The 16,076-nt window shown below is 59.9% G+C and overlaps 1 protein-coding gene across 5 annotated transcripts; it reads right to left on the minus strand.

Moving 5' to 3' along the window:
* Positions 1-1,805: 1,805 nt before the first annotated feature.
* On the minus strand, positions 1,806-15,331 carry CHST12 (carbohydrate sulfotransferase 12). Of its 5 annotated transcripts, none has more exons than XM_016119139.2 (3): positions 15,271-15,331; positions 10,919-13,126; positions 1,806-3,474 (listed from the first exon to the last, which is right to left on the minus strand). In XM_016119139.2, exon 3 carries the CDS (start codon positions 3,394-3,396, stop codon positions 2,167-2,169), a length of 1,230 nt encoding a protein of 409 aa, XP_015974625.2. In that variant the 5' UTR covers positions 3,397-3,474; positions 10,919-13,126; positions 15,271-15,331; the 3' UTR covers positions 1,806-2,166. The 5 variants fall into 5 exon arrangements, with proteins under 5 accessions (XP_015974625.2, XP_015974626.2, XP_015974627.2 ...); XM_016119140.2 differs by lacking the exon at positions 15,271-15,331 and adding an exon at positions 14,591-14,889; XM_016119141.2 differs by lacking the exon at positions 10,919-13,126 and having other exon boundaries at positions 15,271-15,321.
* Positions 15,332-16,076: the final 745 nt, after the last annotated feature.

Below are 16,076 nucleotides of genomic sequence, written 5' to 3' on the forward strand. Positions count from 1 at the left end.
GGCCGAAACTGCTGCCGGCCCCCAGGCCTGTGCACTAGACATGGCTTCCTGGGTCCTGCAGAGCCGGGAAGGAGCGGGGTCTGCAGGGGTGAGGGTGCCGGATGGGACAGCCGTCCTGCCCTGCACCTGGGAAGGTCTGCTGGCCCAACTCGCGCCCTGAGCATGGCCCACGCTCCCCTTCGGCACCCGCGGGAGCCCCTGAGCCGAGCGCAGCCGGGGCCTGCAGCCCCAGGAGTGGGCGCTGGCCAAGCACGAGCCTCGCCCTTCGAAGCTCTTGAGACATTGTGAGCGGAACACTGCCCCAGAAACTGCAAAGGGCGCCATGTCTCTGCTGCCCGAGGGGACGCTCCAGAAGGTGCTGAGAGGGAAAAGCGAGCCTTTCCTCACGTGAGGGCGGCGGGGCGCGTCCGGGCTCCCCAGACCCCGGTGAGGCGGGTGGGGCGCAGCGCCAGGCGCGGCTTCGCAGCCTGCGTCACGCGGCTTGCTGGCAGCGCTCCGGTGGACGGTGGATGTGGGGTGCTGCCACCAGCGAAAGGGGGGGGCCACATGCAGATAAGGCCCTGACCGCGCCCGCTGGGCAGAGCCCTGCGCTCTGCACGCCCCGTGACCCATCCGGGCCGGCACCGTCTCGCCTTCTCACTGTCCCAATGCAGATCTGAGCCTCGCGTGAGTGCGGCCAGTCCCACATGCCAGGGAGTGCGATGCCTAGGCCACAGCTCTGAGTTCCGGGCAACCCACACCCCACCCGCCCCCATCTCGCCAAAGACCTGAGCTGCTGGGCTCCGCCTCCCCAGACACAGGACAGACACGCTGGGACCTCACACTTAAGGCCAGACTCCCCCAAGGCAGGGCCCGCTCGTCCGCGTGGGGGCCCAAGCCCCGAGCACGAGGTGCCACCGACGGCTGAGGGCACGGGCGTGCCGGCGCAGGTCCAGCGTGACGACGGGTCTTCGGACAACGGTCTGAACCGGGACTCTGCAGTCTGCTGCAGGGACTTGAAAGGGAGGCGGCCCGAGTCTGGCCCGTGACCTGTTGGCCGCACACCCGGAGGCCACACACGGGCTCAAGCGAGCCAGCAGGAGCAAGGGGGACCTGAGGGGACGGCTTCTGGGTCCACTGCCAGCTCCTCGGGAACCAGGCCTCAAGGGCCCAGTGCTGCAGGTGGTCGAACGTGATGCCCGGACACCGCGGAATGGCCACACGTTTCTCACCAGCGACTCGCTTGCAGCGACCACTGCAAGGGACCTGAGTGCGACGTCCAGAAAGAGCCTTTCTGGACTAGCAGACAGGTGGCCCAGGTCAAGACCACCACGTGTGACAGGCCCGGTGTCAGCGACACCCTCAGCGGTGAATGTCCCCAGAGCCGAACCCCACCAGCCAGGCCTGCAATGACCGTCACGTGAGCCTCGCCTTGCTGATGGCGGGGGACATGCTGCAGGCACGGACTCCTGCCCGCACTGCAAACCCTGCGTCCGTGACTCAGACATGAACAGGGACCGCTGGAGCCGACGCCCTGCCTCTGCGACTGTGACCTCGAGCACGGCTTACCCTTGAGCTGAGGTCAACTACGAAATGCCCATCTAACCGCCTCCCTTGTCTGATGCACCCCCAGCGGACGAGCCCTTGCTTCGGAAGCTTTCACAAACACAGGTAAGGCCTCGTTCCAAACTGAGGTGCCTCATTCTGCAGAAGACGCCCACGAAGCGTCCCTTTGCTTAGCTGGGCCTCCGGAACACCGGCCATGGCATCGGTCAGAGCCCCGCGCCCTGTGCACGTCCCGCTCTGCAGGAGCAACCACACGAGCAGGCGGGGCAAGCAGATGGGGTGTTTATTCCTCCTCCCCTTCTCACGTTAAATATCTGAAATATATTAATCTTAAAAAACAATATTAACACAGTACGCAATGAATATAGGCAATGGAGTAAACAGTAGGTCGAGACTGCAAAATCGTAGGTCATTTAAAAAACTGGAGTGTGGAATTCTGCTGTGTGTTAAACTGGGAGGGAAACAAAGCCATACAAAAATATATGTGGCAACCCACCGCTCCGTCCTCGGGAAGACAGGGTGGTACAGCGGACCCTTCCTTTAGTTTTAACATAACTGCACAAGCACGTTTTTTGTGTTTTTGTTTTTGTTTTTGGTGACTGGCATTTCCACCCAATGCCTTCAGTCTCTGAGTAGGTTTTCGGGCTTGGGGTAGCCAAAGAGAACAAAGTCTGCTTCGTAGAGTTTGTAGAGCTGCTGCCTCCAGGCCAGGGGGATCTGGGCGAACCAGCCCTCCTCCCAGCTGCTGGCAGTTCTGTTCCGGTAGCTAGGCGGGAAGTGGAGCCGCTTGTCCACCTTGAGGAGCCGCAGCAGCTGCGCGGCGTCCTGGTCCAGGGTCTCCAGCTTCCCCACAAAGTCGTACTCGATCTGGCAGGGGTGGCACAGGCGGTGCACCTGCCGCCAGTGCTCGTTGAAGGGCGCCAGCTTCTCCGTGTGCGGGTCCAGCAGGTACTGGATGAAGTTGGCGAAGGACACCTTGAGGCCGGCGCTGAAGGCCTCGCTGACGGACGCGGGCAGGCTGGTGTGGTTGGAGTACATGCGCAGCATGGGCACGGCGAAGCGCCGGTAGAACTCCTCGTTCTCCAGCTGGAACTTGCTGCGGAAGGCGGAGATGAGGCGCACGAAGGGGTCGCGCACGAACAGGAACTTGGTGTACTTGCGCAGCTTGGCCTTCATGAGGTGGCGCGAGAACTTGCCGTAGCGGCGCCAGAACTTGTTGAAGGTCAGGTGGGTGCTGGAGTTGTGCACGTACTCGCGCGGGATGTCCAGCGGGTCGCGGTACGGGGCGCCCCGGTCCAGCAGGCTCTCGCTCAGCACGATCATGACGCGCTTCCAGTTGGTGCAGGCCACCTTGGGCACGTAGCAGTAGATGACGCCGTGCCGGTCGTCCACGATCAGGTGGTTCAGCTCGTAGTTGGGGATGTCGTCGAAGGAGCGCTCCTTCGTGGGGAACACGAAGCTGGCGTTGGCGCAGAAGTCCCGCAGCACGCCCCGGCGCTCCGCCTGCCGCGCGTCGGGGTCCGGGCCCGGCGGGGCGTCGCGGGGGGACCAGTCGTAGCCCCTCACGCTCTCCTCCACGTTGCCAGGCGCGGGCTGCTCCGCCGTCTCCCCGGGGGCTGCGGCCCGCTTGCCGCCCGCGCCCAGCAGCTTCTCCAGGAAGTCCTCCACGTCCGAGGCCGCGGCGAGCCCGGGCCCAGGGGTGGCGCGCGGCTGCAGGGGGTGCGGCCGCAAGAAGGCCGTGTGCAGGTGGAAGTGGGTGGTGCCCACGCTGTCCCAGTAGGCGATGATCAGGAGGACCGTGAAGACCGAGCCCAGGACCAGCCACAGGCGGAAGAGCCGGCTCTTGGTCATTCTGCCCGCGACCCACGGGCCTGTCCTGGACCCTCTCACTTCAGCTTCATGGAGAGACGGCCGTGTGCTCCCAGGAACCTGGAAGGGTGACGAGAAGCTTCATTAAAGGGCCAGGCCTGGGGAAGGCTTTCCTTCGCCCGCAGATCAGACCCTCCTGCCCTCCATGCGGCCTGCATCTCCCTCCCGCTCTGTCCTCCAGGCTGGACCTGGTGAGGCCGCCAGACCGGGGCCTTCAGCTTCCCCGTGTAATGTGGCGGATGCTGCTTACGGACCCCAGGAGGACCAGTGGGACTGGCAAGGGGCCTAGAGACCCTTTATCATGGCAGTGGAAAGGGTGGGGGGTGCTCACAGACCAGTCACGGGGCGGGATGCAGACCTCGGTGGCGAGGAAGGCATGGGAGTGAGAGGCCCAGGGACCGCGAGACGGAAGCCCGGTAGCTCGAAGGCTGCGGCTCCACACAAGCTGCGGTCCAGAGACATGCTCCAGATGCCCCAGGCCCTGCAGAGAAACCCTCTGCTGTGCGCTTAATCCACACAAACACGCGTGCGCCAGGCCCCCGGGAGCGGCCGACCGGTGCCGGGCACTGTCCCGGGCCCTCTGCGCAGGAAGGGCGGCGTGCACTTGGCCCGAAGCTGAGGTGATGGCAGCGAAGGCCCACAGACCGGGCTGCTGAAAAAGGGCCCACGCGAGCGCCTTCCCGGTTCCAGACCCGTCAGGGGTCCCTGAGGTGGCAGGTCCACGACCCAAGGTGGGGAGAGGCGGCATGATCTTCAGCAGCAGCAGGGGAAGGAGCGCGAGGGAGGAAAGTTTCGGGCCGCCCCGAACCGCGGATCTGCCCTGGACAGGCGGGGCGGCCCCGCAGGCCTGGCCAGCGCAGGGGCCGGTGGGACCCTGCGCGTGGAGACGCGGCCGATGGCAGGTCTGTAATCGACCCACAGCTTCCGATAAAGGTGCTGTCAACCACCCAGCGTCAACACCCAAGAAGCCGGAGCCCCGCGTCCTGGGCCCAGTGCCGGTGCTCAGGCGTCAGCACCAGTCCCGTGCCAGGTGCGAGGGACACGACAGGGAGGACGACGCAGTGTCTGGTCGCTCGCGGGGCCACAGAATAACTGGGCTGTGGGAGAGCCTGGGCGGGGCTGCTGGCGGGGGGCGGGGCTGCTGGCGGGGGGCGGGGCCGCCGGCGGGGGCGGGGCTGCCGGCGGGGGGCGGGGCCGCTGGCGGGGGGCGGGGCCACTGGCCGGGGGAACTGGCCGCAGCCCGCCTCCCGCTCGGTGGTTCCAGCCAGATGGAGCAGCTCCACTGCTGTCACACCCGCCCCCTGACGACTCGCAGCTGCAGATGTAACGCGGTCCACCAGCACAGGAAGGCTCTGGGAGCCTGGGACTTGGGGAGCGGCAGCAGTGAGTTTGCTGGGCTCCTCACTGTCTCCCATACATCCCGGACAGGGTGCTGCAGAAGTCACCAACCCTGAACAGCCAACAGCACAGGAAAAAAGCCTGCCCGCAGCAAGAGCCCAGCCAAAGGCTGGGAAGTGGTGGCTGTGTCCTCGGACCTGCCACTGGCCACCAGGAGATGCCTGGGCCCTTGGGACGTCCTGATAGGGATGCCTGTGCCTACCTGGGCCTCGGACTGTGCCACATAGCCTGACAATGTGATGCAGGGCGGAGGCTTTGGGTCACACGCATGGGGGCTAGAGACTGAGGTTAGCCACGTGGGGTGTCAGTGCAGCTGCCTGACGAAGCCCCAGTAAAGCCGCTGGACACTGAGGCTTGAGGACTTCCTGGCTGACAACACTCTGTGCGTGCGGTCACACGTGAATGCCAGGAGGAGCCAGCAGTGCCCACGCCTGCTCTGGGAGGGGACAGCAGAAGCTCCATGTGGGGGCCTTCCTGGACGCTGCCCCTGCACCTCTGTTCTTGGCTGCCACCTGAATCCTTTGCTGTGATAAGCCGACTCTGCGAATCCTTAGCAAATGGGGACCCCCAAGACTTCTCATTGGTGTCAGAAATGAGGGGGGTCTTGCTCGTAAGGTCGCAGTGGCCTAACAACAGAAATATCCTTTGGGCGAGTTCTGTTCTATGAAAGCCTAACACCAGCAGAGGAAGCACCCTTGCCCCGTTTCAGCAGGCTACGCATGGAGCTGGTCCTCCACCCCGCCAGGCAGGTATCTGTGGAACGGAGCGGGGAGCTGACCTCCCTCACCGCCTGTGGAAGCGGGCGGTGGGGTGGGTGCTCTGATCCCCTGCCAGGGTGAGCCCAGTGGGGTCCATGGGGAGTTGAGCCTCCACCCCACGCCCACCCAGCCCCACTGGGATGGACTGAGGAGGAAGGAGGTGGGGTTAGTTGACACTCGCTTCCTGCCCACCCACTCCCTGGGATGAAAACATTAGCCGTGCGAACATTGATCAAAAGAAGTCACCTGCTGGGGTCAATATGCTCACAGTCCCTGCCACACCTCCCAGCCAGGGTGTGACTCCGCTAAGTACTGTCTTGTGCTGGGCCCTCTGTCCCACAGGATCCAACACCCCAAGCCACCAGCACACTATCTGGTGCACCCCGCCGGCACGAGCCTGGGGTCTGGCCTCAGAGACGAACAGTGGGCTAGAAAGCGCGGCTGAAAATAAGAGGGTGACATTCAAACTGGGGTCAGTGTTAAGCAGTCCCCCTAGGTCGAGCAGAATCAGCTGAACGGGCCGCAGAGAGACCTCCGAGCTGGATACGGGCAGCTTGCGGGATGCAGCGGCCGAAGGAAACGCACGCGGGCACCGCCGCAGACGCCGGGGCGGGCGGCCGCTCGGCGCTGCCAGCACCCCCCGGCGCCCGGCACAGCCCTGTCCTAGCTACGCATCCCCTGTTCATTCTGCGTTCTAGAGGCAACAACCGCATTACAAAACTCGCGGAAGCCAACGACTGCGGCCCGAGGTGAGACTTCCTGCCTGTGCTGTTCACAGCTGCCGCAGCGCGGCCGGGCCCTGCGCGGCCGGGCCCTGCGGAGCGCGTTGTGGGTGTGAGCGGAATGAGGACACCACAGCTTTCGATGCCCTTGTAATGGGTAGAATCACACGATCTTACAGCCTGGTTTAAAAACCAGATCATACGTGACCATTCCTTCCCAACGGTGTTTAACAGCGAACAGTTTCTTGAGGTGAAGGTGAGACCATGTCCAAAAATAAAGGGTGGGGGGGTAATTGAAAAAGTCAAACGGTTTGAGAGATTGGTTTCTATTTTTTTTTTTTTTTTTGGTTTCCAATTTTAAGATCAAGACTAACGAGCAGCGTGAAGATGGAGGCGTCAGTCACACCCGAGGACACGGGCACGGGAACAGACCACGGCCGTGCCGTCGCCTGCGGAGCAGAACGCGAGGCCCCAGACAGCCGATGGCCTAGATACCTCTGCCTGTTGTTTAGCCAAGAAGGATAACTGCACATGGACAAATGCCAGTGCCTACGACCTTTATAAAGCCCCTGGCTCGCTTTACCAACAGTTCGGTAAGACTTGCTTTAATCGTAAGGAACAGACAGGTCAAATGTTTTAGAATGATGGCGACGTGTAACTGATAAGACCTCTGTGAGAGCAGCTGCCATCTAACGAGCTCTCAGTCTGTGCGGGCAGCAAGGTGAGCATGTTGTGTTACTTCACGGCCTCGCACACAACCTCCTACAACGTGACCCTGCTACGGACGAGGAAACTGAGGCTCAGCAGTGTCAGGCCGACCTCCGAATTCAAGTCCGACCCCAAAGCCACGCCCCACGCACATGCCCTCGGCCTTCTCAGGGTGGCCCGTGTGCTCTCACCTGAGCAGCCTCACGGAGGAGCAGCCGCCGCAGCTGCGCAGACGCCACACGCACCATCTGGGGACCGGGGACGCGCGTGTGCACCGGGCCACCATCACCACGACCACACAGGGAGCACCCCCGCCACCTTCACAACCCACCCACCGTCCTCGTCCCCTCCAGCAACTGCTGACCCACTTGCTGTCATTATAGATCAGCGCGACTTTCTTTCTACTCAAAGTTCCACCTGGTCAACAGAGGGGCCGGAAAGATGACTCCTCCTCGGAAGTTCAGACGATGACCTTTGCGTCTGTCACCAAGGAACAAGGGTTCGTGCATAGTGGCACTGGTCCCTGAGGCAAGGACACCGGACAGCACCCACTCCAGCAGACAGGGCCCTGCTCAAAGGCAGGTCGGCGGGGAACCAGGCCTCACGACCCGCACCTGACGGGGGCGCGACGGGCTCCCTGGACACTTCCTGACCCTCCTGAGTGTGGTCCTCAAGTTCAGAGAAAGTGTGTGATCTTTAACAAGAGGACGTTTAATTCCATTAAAGCCACTCTAACTTTTCCTTATTTGGTGTATTAGCACTAAACATCAGATTCTTTTAGTCTTTAATACATTTAATGCCTCGAGTTTTGTTCTTAATCAGTGACCTTGGCCAAGGGCTCCAGGTGCAGAATCAGGAGTCCAAGTTGGGGGTCTCCCGGTCACCCCCTGGCCTGGGCCCGCAGCAGGTCACACAGGTCACCCAGGGCTCTTCCCTCAACGGCACAGGGGTCTGCAGCTTTTCATAAACAGCGAGTCAGTTAACTGACGCATAACGAGACTCATGACTCACATCGCGCAGACTAGAGCACTCGGCGTGAACGGTGCCGTCTCTTGCTGTGAGCAGCCACAGGCATGACAGATTATGACCCGGTCACTTGCTGAGCACAGGCCCCACACAGGCGGAAAAGGGCCCAGCTCCAAGGCAGTGCCAGTAAACGCCCCTGGGCATTCGGGAGATTCCGAGTGACCTCTTGATATACAGTCTCTGTATTTAAATTTCTTTTGTTTATGTTGAGCATTTATTCTTTCTTACTCTCAGAAAAACGTTTCCTTTTAAAAAAGATGCACAACAATATTAAGACACTAACCACCTGGACCAGGCAAATTAAACACTTTTGTGAATGAAAACACACTGTCAACAGAGACAAAAGACTCCCATAAAATGGGAGAGGTCATCTGTAAATCATATATCTAATAAGGGATTGACATCCAGAATACATGGAGAACTCATAAAACTCAACAAGAAAAAAAAGTCAAATGACCCGACTGAAGAACAGGCAAAGGGCTCAAACAGACATTTCTCCAGAGAAGACACACGGGGGCTGGGGGGCCCCGGACAAGGTGCTCGACATCACTCGTCACCAGGGAGACGCAAATCAAAGGCTCAAGGAGACGGCCGCTCACACCCGTACGACGATTCCTATACAACACGCGCACACACACACCAGAGAACCGCGGGGACCGGTGCGGGTGTGGAGAGCCCGGAGCCCTGAGTGCTGTCCAGGGGCCTGTGACACGGTGTGGCCGCCGTGGAGACAGTGCAGGGCCCTCGAGCAGTGAGTGACCCTGCAGCCCACCCCTGGGTCTGCGCCCCAAAGAACTGAAAGCAGGACCTCCATGACACAGCCACACCCCCATGTTCACAGCAACTCGGTTCAAAGAGCTAAAAGGCGGAAGCACCGGTGTCCCCTGAAGAACAAAGCCAAGCCGGGGCGGATGTGTCCATTGAAATGCCACTCGGCCTTCAAGAGGAAGGAAATTCTGACACTTGTTACAACACAGCCGGACCTGGGGCCAGGGCGCTGAGACCAGCCAGTCACAGAAGGCCACACACTGTGTGACTCCGCCCACAGGAGGACCTAGTCAGATTCAGAGACAGAGGGAGGGAGGGGGCCAGGGGCTGGGGAGGGGCAGGGGTCAGTGTTTAATGGGAACAGAGTCTCAGTTTTGGGAGATGGAAAGTTCTATAGATGGACAGTGGTGACGGTCACACAGTAATGCGAATGTGCCTAATGACACTGAACTGGACACTTAAAAATGATTAGGATGGTATATTTTATGTTATGTGCTTTTTACACTAAAAAACTTTGGATTCGGCACCGGGGCCATGCCAGAACCTGGGCCCCGCCCTGGAGTCCTGACACGGGGCCAGATCTGCTTCGGCGCCGCCCTTCCTGGCCATTCCAGACCCAGGCGACCAGCGTCTCACACTGAGCGGGGGTGGCGCTCGCCGATGAGGCCAAGGCCACGGTCCATTTTTAACATCAAGGAGAAGGGCGGCCTGTGTGCTGTTGTCTCTAACCTCAGACACACCGCATAAACAGCAGTTGTGGACACAAGGCGGCGAGTGTGTCCGACGGCCGGGGACAGCGGTCCTCGGGAAGGCGGCCACTTTAAAGTTCAGAGACAACACCCACAACACCACCCACGAGTGGAAAGCCTGGCTGCAGCAGGCCGCGCACGAGCATGTCCACTGCAGCTTTGGGTGGAGCAGCTGCGCGCTGAAAACCACCCAGAGGTCCATCCACAAGCGCGAGTCAGCGAATGGGTATGCTCAGCCAGCGGCGGAGCACTCAGCGCTAAAAACAGCGAGCCGGACACGCATCGACACGTGCGCAGGCCAATCTCAGGGATCACACGGAACAGAAGAGCCCGGACGCAAACGAGGACATGCCCGCGTCTCCACTAGAGGGCCGGTCGTAAAAGGGCAGAAATAACGACAGAGACCACAGGCTGCAGTGGACCGGAGGGAACTCTGGGCAATGAAAATCCTGTTGTGTTGATTACGGTGCTAGTGACACAGCTGCGCACACCTGTCTGTATTCTCTGAAACGTGTGCATTTTACCGTGTGTAAAGTAAACCCCAATACATTTGATTTCGAGGGGGGGAAATGTCAGCAGCCTTATCAAGTTAATGTCTAGGAGGTGAAACTTTTCCCTTCGACGTGAAGGCTGTGAACTAGCCCTCACCAATTTCCACAAAACAGAACAAAACGCCAGCATCCGCGTCCTACACAGGCGCTTGGAGATCGCGAGGGAGAGAGCAGGGATTCTGAGGCCGGGCGCGGTCTCTGCTGAGCGCCTGGAACATCATCGCCTGAAATCTGAGTTTCAGCTCTTGTTCTTCACGAACCCAGAACGACTGAGGCCCCTCTGCTAACCAGAGCTACTGGAAGCAGGAAAACGAGAGATCGGCTAATGCTCTGAAACGGCGAAGCGCTTTCTCTAGACCAGACCGCTGGCCTTCACGGCCCTTCTGTCTTCATCGCAAGGCACCTGCCCGACCACAGCTGCAGCCTCGAGGCTGAGGACAGTGCCTGGCACAAGGCAGGTACTCGACAAAGAGTTGTTATGCTAGCAAAAAAGATAAACGCAATTGGCCTTCATTTCATAACTTATGAAACTTGGTGACAGGTAAAACAGGGATCACAGTTCTGTTTTCTCTACTTCTGGAAGCGTTTAAAAACCGTTTACAACAAGTTTTTTTTAGAAGCTGAAGAAGGTGCCGATCTCTATGTGACCACAGCCCGGAGACAGGAAACGGAGTGTAATGACAATAAGGAGGAGGAAATGAGAACAAGCAAACTCTCCGATAAGAAGGGCTGGGGAGTGGTCTCCGGAGCGCACAGAGGCGAGGGCTCGTCCTTCACTGGACTCGGGAGCTCCCTGCGCCTGTCTTTATTTTTATCAGACTTACGCGCACATGTTACAGCAGGGGTCCCCAACCCCTGGGCTGAGGTCCTGGCACGTTAGAAACCAGGCTGCACAGCAGGGGAGCGGCAGGAGCCAGTGAAGCCTCATCTGAGTCTGCAGCTGCTCCCCGGCGCCAGCATCACCGCCTCAGCTCCGCCTCAGGTCCTCAGGCACCAGATTCTCATGGGAGCCCCAGGCCTGGTGTGAAACCTGCTGGGGCTACAGGATCGAATCAGTCTTGCGAGCTCATTACAAAACCCAGCGGCCCCTGTCCCCCATCCCGTCACCGGCCCCCATCCCTCTCCCTCGTTCTCAGCCAGTCTTCTGGCACAACACCTCTGAGTGACAGTGCCAAGGCGGCTGCTGACTGTCCGGCCTGGGCACGGGCTGCTGACTTCCCACTCTGGCAGGTGGGCAAGCGGTCTGCTCCCTGTCCTCCCGTGGACAGCCATGGCCTTCTCGTGCCCACACCTTCTCCAGGCAGCCAGGGCAGCATGTCAGTCAGAGCAACATTCCGTGTACAAACAGCATCGGCTTTGCACGAAGGCTACGCACAGTCGAGCCTTGCAGTACACCGTGATCATTTTTCTTTTTCTGCACAAGTTTTTCTTCCCTGGAACTCATAAGTCTTGGTTTTTCATTTACTTTGTTTTTTATGTACTTACCACCAATCCAGCCCCAGATCTGCCAACGACCTAAATCCCCTGCCCAGACGCCCCAGGGCACCACGTGCCCTGTCCATTCCATCTCCCTCCGGCCAAATCTCCTCAAGGACCCTCCGGCCCCCTCCAGCTGCGCATGTGGTGTCCACGCCTGGTGCCCAGCTGGCACCCTACCCTCTGCATCGTGCCCAGCACTTCTCTCCGCCTCTCTCCAGAGGAAGACACCATCTCCTCTAGCTTTCTGGATTCGCCGCCCCATTTGGGGAGAGCGCGCCTGCCAGCCCCTTCCTCACAAGACACAAAAGGGAAATGTCTGAAGCATACTTGAAGATATCTTTATTCTACCCTCCATTTCCTGAGTACAGAACTCAAGATTGAAAATCTTTTCCTTCATAATCTTGAAAGCCACACTTTCTTGTCTTCCACCTTCTAGTGTTGCTGCGGACAGGTCCCCACGTCATTTCGCTTCACGCTATGATGACCTGTTGGTGGCCCGTTTTTTTCTTTCCCTAGAAGCTAGCACAGTCTTCGTTGCTCCAGACTTCCGAGATCTCACAACGTGCATCGGAGGGGGTGTGCGCCTTGCTTCCCACACTCGCACTCGTCATTGTCGGAAACCTGGCAATCCCTCTCTACCCGAACTTGCTCCCCACGCCCTAACTATCCAAACTGAGGAAACTAGGAGAGTGCAGGGTGCCTGCGTTTCATCCACGGTGCTGGCCACGCAGCGCCCCTTCCCAGCAGAGAGTTCCGGTTTTAGGAAATGATCTTGATCATTCTGTGGATGATTTCGTCTCATTTTTCTTTCTCACTGACACTCCTGTCGTCAGCTGCCAACCTCCTGATCTGACCTCATTCCCGTCTCTGCTGCTCCATAAACAATCATCTTCCTAGGTTCCTCTCCTTTATCTTTCACCCGCCAACTGAGTTTTTTTTCGTTTCTGCCATTGTGTTTTTTATATCTGAGTCTCGTTCTTTCTCGGAATGCTTTTTTTAAGAGCGTTTTGCTCGTGTGTCACACATGCGCACTCTCCACTGCCTCCACGTGTGCGTTAGTCTCCGTCTTCCATATCAGAGGGTTTCTTTACAAGGTTTTCGTTATCTGTTCCTATTTAAGGGGTGACGGATTAAAAAAACTTGGAAACTTTAAACCCTGGCAGGGGTCATTAATTATAAATGTCCCAGGCCAGTGATCCAGCTGGGCCTCCTGCCTGGGGACGCCCTGAGGTCACTATTTTCAGCTCTTTTCTCTTGGGCTGCTCCTCTCCCACTCTCCTGCCTGGAGGGGGAACCAGCTGGTAGAGCTCCGGCTGTGTCCTCCGGGTCTACAGGGCAGCGCACTCCCTCTCTTCCGCTCAACAGTGCCAGGCGTTTCTCGGACACTTCTCAAGTTCTCTAAACAGTTACAGAACCCCTGCCCCTTGGTTAACTGCAGGAAGTACTGAGTCACTTCGTCAGTTGTCATTAGGCCCATCTGATGGCAAGCGCATGGACAACCGCCAGCTCTGGCTGCAGCCACAGACCCACCAAGTAGGTGTGAAACTACGTTGCTGAAGAGAAAGAGAAACAACTTTAAAACTCGAAACTGAAAAAAAATTATTATTTTTTTAAATGATATACTAGCTGCATTTGCCTCTATAGTATAAGTAACTAGTCTCTCCTAGGACTGGCATTTCAGCCCTGAGAATGTTCTAGAGGAGAAGCGCCCGCGGCCTTGGTGAATGTGCGGTAATGACAATAACCTGCTTGTCCAGGGTCAGCCACCCAACGTGCTGCTCTTCTGCTGCCTGTCCCTTCCATGCCAGCGTTCCCCGGGACTGCGTCCTTGGATGCTCTCTCTACAAGAGCATATCTCATCCAGGACGGCCCACAAATACCGCAAATTCTACAAGTTTAGAGATCGAAATGTTTTTGCCACTCCAGCACTCCTCCCCACAGCGACCAGCTCCATCCTTCAGTCGTGGCCCCATGACACCACTGACTGTGAGTCTCCTTTCAACCTAACGCCCCTCTCCACTCCCTTGGCCACGCCCCTCACGCCCTAAGGCTGTACTGAGCTCAGTGTCCTTCTTCCTGTACCCTGGATCCACCCTCATTCTCACTCGTGCTACTTTTCTGAAACAGAGATCTATCACATCCCACCCCAAACCTAGACTAATCCTCATCAAAGGGATAAAAGCTGAAATGCCCCAGCACCGAAGTCAAGGCCCTTCCCAGGCAGAAACCTCTCTGCAGCCTCAGCTTCCACCCCAATCCTCGAAACCCATCCCACAACCAATGCAGGGACTCAATGCCCTCCAACGTCCATTGGTTTCCATGTCTCCCCATGTCTTGCTGCCCCCTCCTGGAACATTCTCCCAACCTTCACTCTTCCTGCAAGGCCCAATTCCTAAGTTGTCTCCATCATGGAAAACTCCTCAATACCAAGAGATAAGCTTGGCTGCTCCATAAACAGCTATGCGACAGCGATGGCCACACTGTGTCATGGCCCGGTAACCACAGCAGCAGCAGCAGCAGCAGCCCCGACCTGGCGCCTCGCAGATGATTTGAAGCTCTGTGTGCTGGACTGATGGCCAGGGCGCACACAGCGTAGCCCTGAATGTACTGCTGGCCTGAAGACACCTGCCCAGAGTCCTATACATTAATTTGCAAGAAAATTAAACACCCCTGCAATTCCATGCAGGGACTGTAAATTCGCGGAATTGCTACTTCTCATAACAACTTCCTAATGTCCCCGTCTTCCCTCCGTCTTCACCCAGGCACCAGCCCTGACTCACATTTCCCACACCAGATGTTCAGAGATGGGCTAAACCGTGTCTGGTCTAGGGGCAGGCGAGGACCGGCTGAGCTGCTTCCCAGCCACCTTCAGCCTACACCCACACTTCGAGGGACAATGCCCATCAAGAAGCACTTGGACCGCTCTGGGGGCAAGTCGCATTCTCATTCACCCCCGGGTCTGCTGAGTGAGTCTCTTGCCGTGGAATTATAAAATAAATAATGCAATAATCACTGACACACTGTGGCTTGTTGTGCTCCGTGCCAGACGGAACCTCAGCTCCAGCCAACGGTCTGTCAGTGATGTCTTGGTGGCCGGGAGCCCAGCTAGAAGATATAAGTCCTACTGTTAGGACGGATACACGGCTTCCCTTCGCCCGAGCAGACCTGAGCAAGGGGGCATTTGAGTGACACACTGCCACGAGCCCCTGTGTCCGCCCGGACCGCGGTGCCTGGTCTGCGGTCAGCGGGACGGGGAAGCCAAGTCCGGCCGACAGGGGAACGCGCGCAGCCGGCGGGCCGGGCGCCGGGGTGCCGGGCCCCATCCGCGGGGCGCCGGGCGGAGGAGTCTGCGCCGGGCGCGTCCGCCCCGCGGTGCCCGGGCAGCAGCACCGGTGGGCGCTGCGGCGCTTTCGTCGCTCGGAACAATGACTGATTCTCCTTCCAGACTCCCGAGCGGCCGAAGAAGAAAACCAGCCGCGCGCCGGGACCCTCCGCCGGCCCGCAGCGGCTCCCTGGGCCCCGCGGGCGCCGCGGCTCAGAGAGGGTGCGAGCCGGGCAGGGTCACACAGCGGCCGGCGCGGGCGCTTGGGCCCGGACCGCGCCGGAGCCGCCGGGCGGGCCGAGGGAGCGGAGACCCGCCCGGCCCGCCGCGACCCCAGCGCCGCGCCGCGCGCCCCGCGCCCCGCACGCCCCTCACCTCGCCTCGCGCCGCCGCCGCCTCGCGCCCCGCGGACCCCGCCGAGGCCGCCCCTCCGCCGGCCCCGCCCCGGCCCGGCGCGGCAGCCCCGCCTCCCCGCCTCTTCTCGCGAGAAGTCGCGGGTCCCGCAGGGGCCACGGAGACCGAGGGGCGCCTGCCCCCGACGCGCCTGCGCCCTCCGAGCGCCCGCGCCCTCCCCAGCCGGTGCCATGTGGCGCCATATTTACGACCCGAGGCGGCCCCGCCCCCGGCCCGGCCCGGCCCCGCCCCCGCCCCCGGCAGCCAATCCCGCGCCGCGGCCGCGGCTCCGCCCCCTCCGGGGGCGGGGCCGGCCGCGACGGCGACGTCCCAGCGGCGCCCGCCGTGTTCCGGCCTCGCAGCGCGTCAGTGGGACCCGAGGGCGACGGCGCCTGTAAGCGGTCAGCGAGCGGCACTGGCGCTCATCGGTGTCGGTGATGGCTTTTAAATTATGGTGAAACGCACATAACGTAAAAGTTACCGTCTCAACCGTTTTTCAGTGCGCAGTTCGGCGGAGTTACGTACACTCGCGCTGCTGCGCACCCACAGTGCTGCTTTTCCAAACGTGGGGCTCGTGCGGTTCCGCCCCATGGGCAGCCGGGCCTGCCTTCCGACGAAAAGCGGGCCCTGTCTTCACTGGCTTCTTCCCCACCGTGGGGGGTCCCGGGAGGAGTTCCCGCCTGCCCGGCCAGAGACTGGGCAGTGGACGAGACAGGGAGGCGCTGCCCGGAGCTTCCACTCTAATGGGGGAGGCGACCAGCAAACAAGTGCGCCCACCTTTCCTTTGT

The sequence above is a fragment of the Rousettus aegyptiacus genome, unplaced genomic scaffold (genome assembly GCF_014176215.1).
Source record: "Rousettus aegyptiacus isolate mRouAeg1 unplaced genomic scaffold, mRouAeg1.p scaffold_m13_p_7, whole genome shotgun sequence".
NCBI lineage: Eukaryota > Metazoa > Chordata > Mammalia > Chiroptera > Pteropodidae > Rousettus > Rousettus aegyptiacus.

Bases quoted from the DNA above. Each gene is read 5' to 3' on its own strand.
- CHST12 (XM_036224763.1), bottom strand. From the start codon at position 4,162: ATGCCGCCTCTCCCCACCTTGGGTCGTGGACCTGCCACCTCAGGGACC. The intron at 3,475-3,772 runs GTCTGCATCCCG...TCACCCTTCCAG, and splicing joins ATGCCTTCCTCGCCACCGAG to GTTCCTGGGAGCACACGGCC.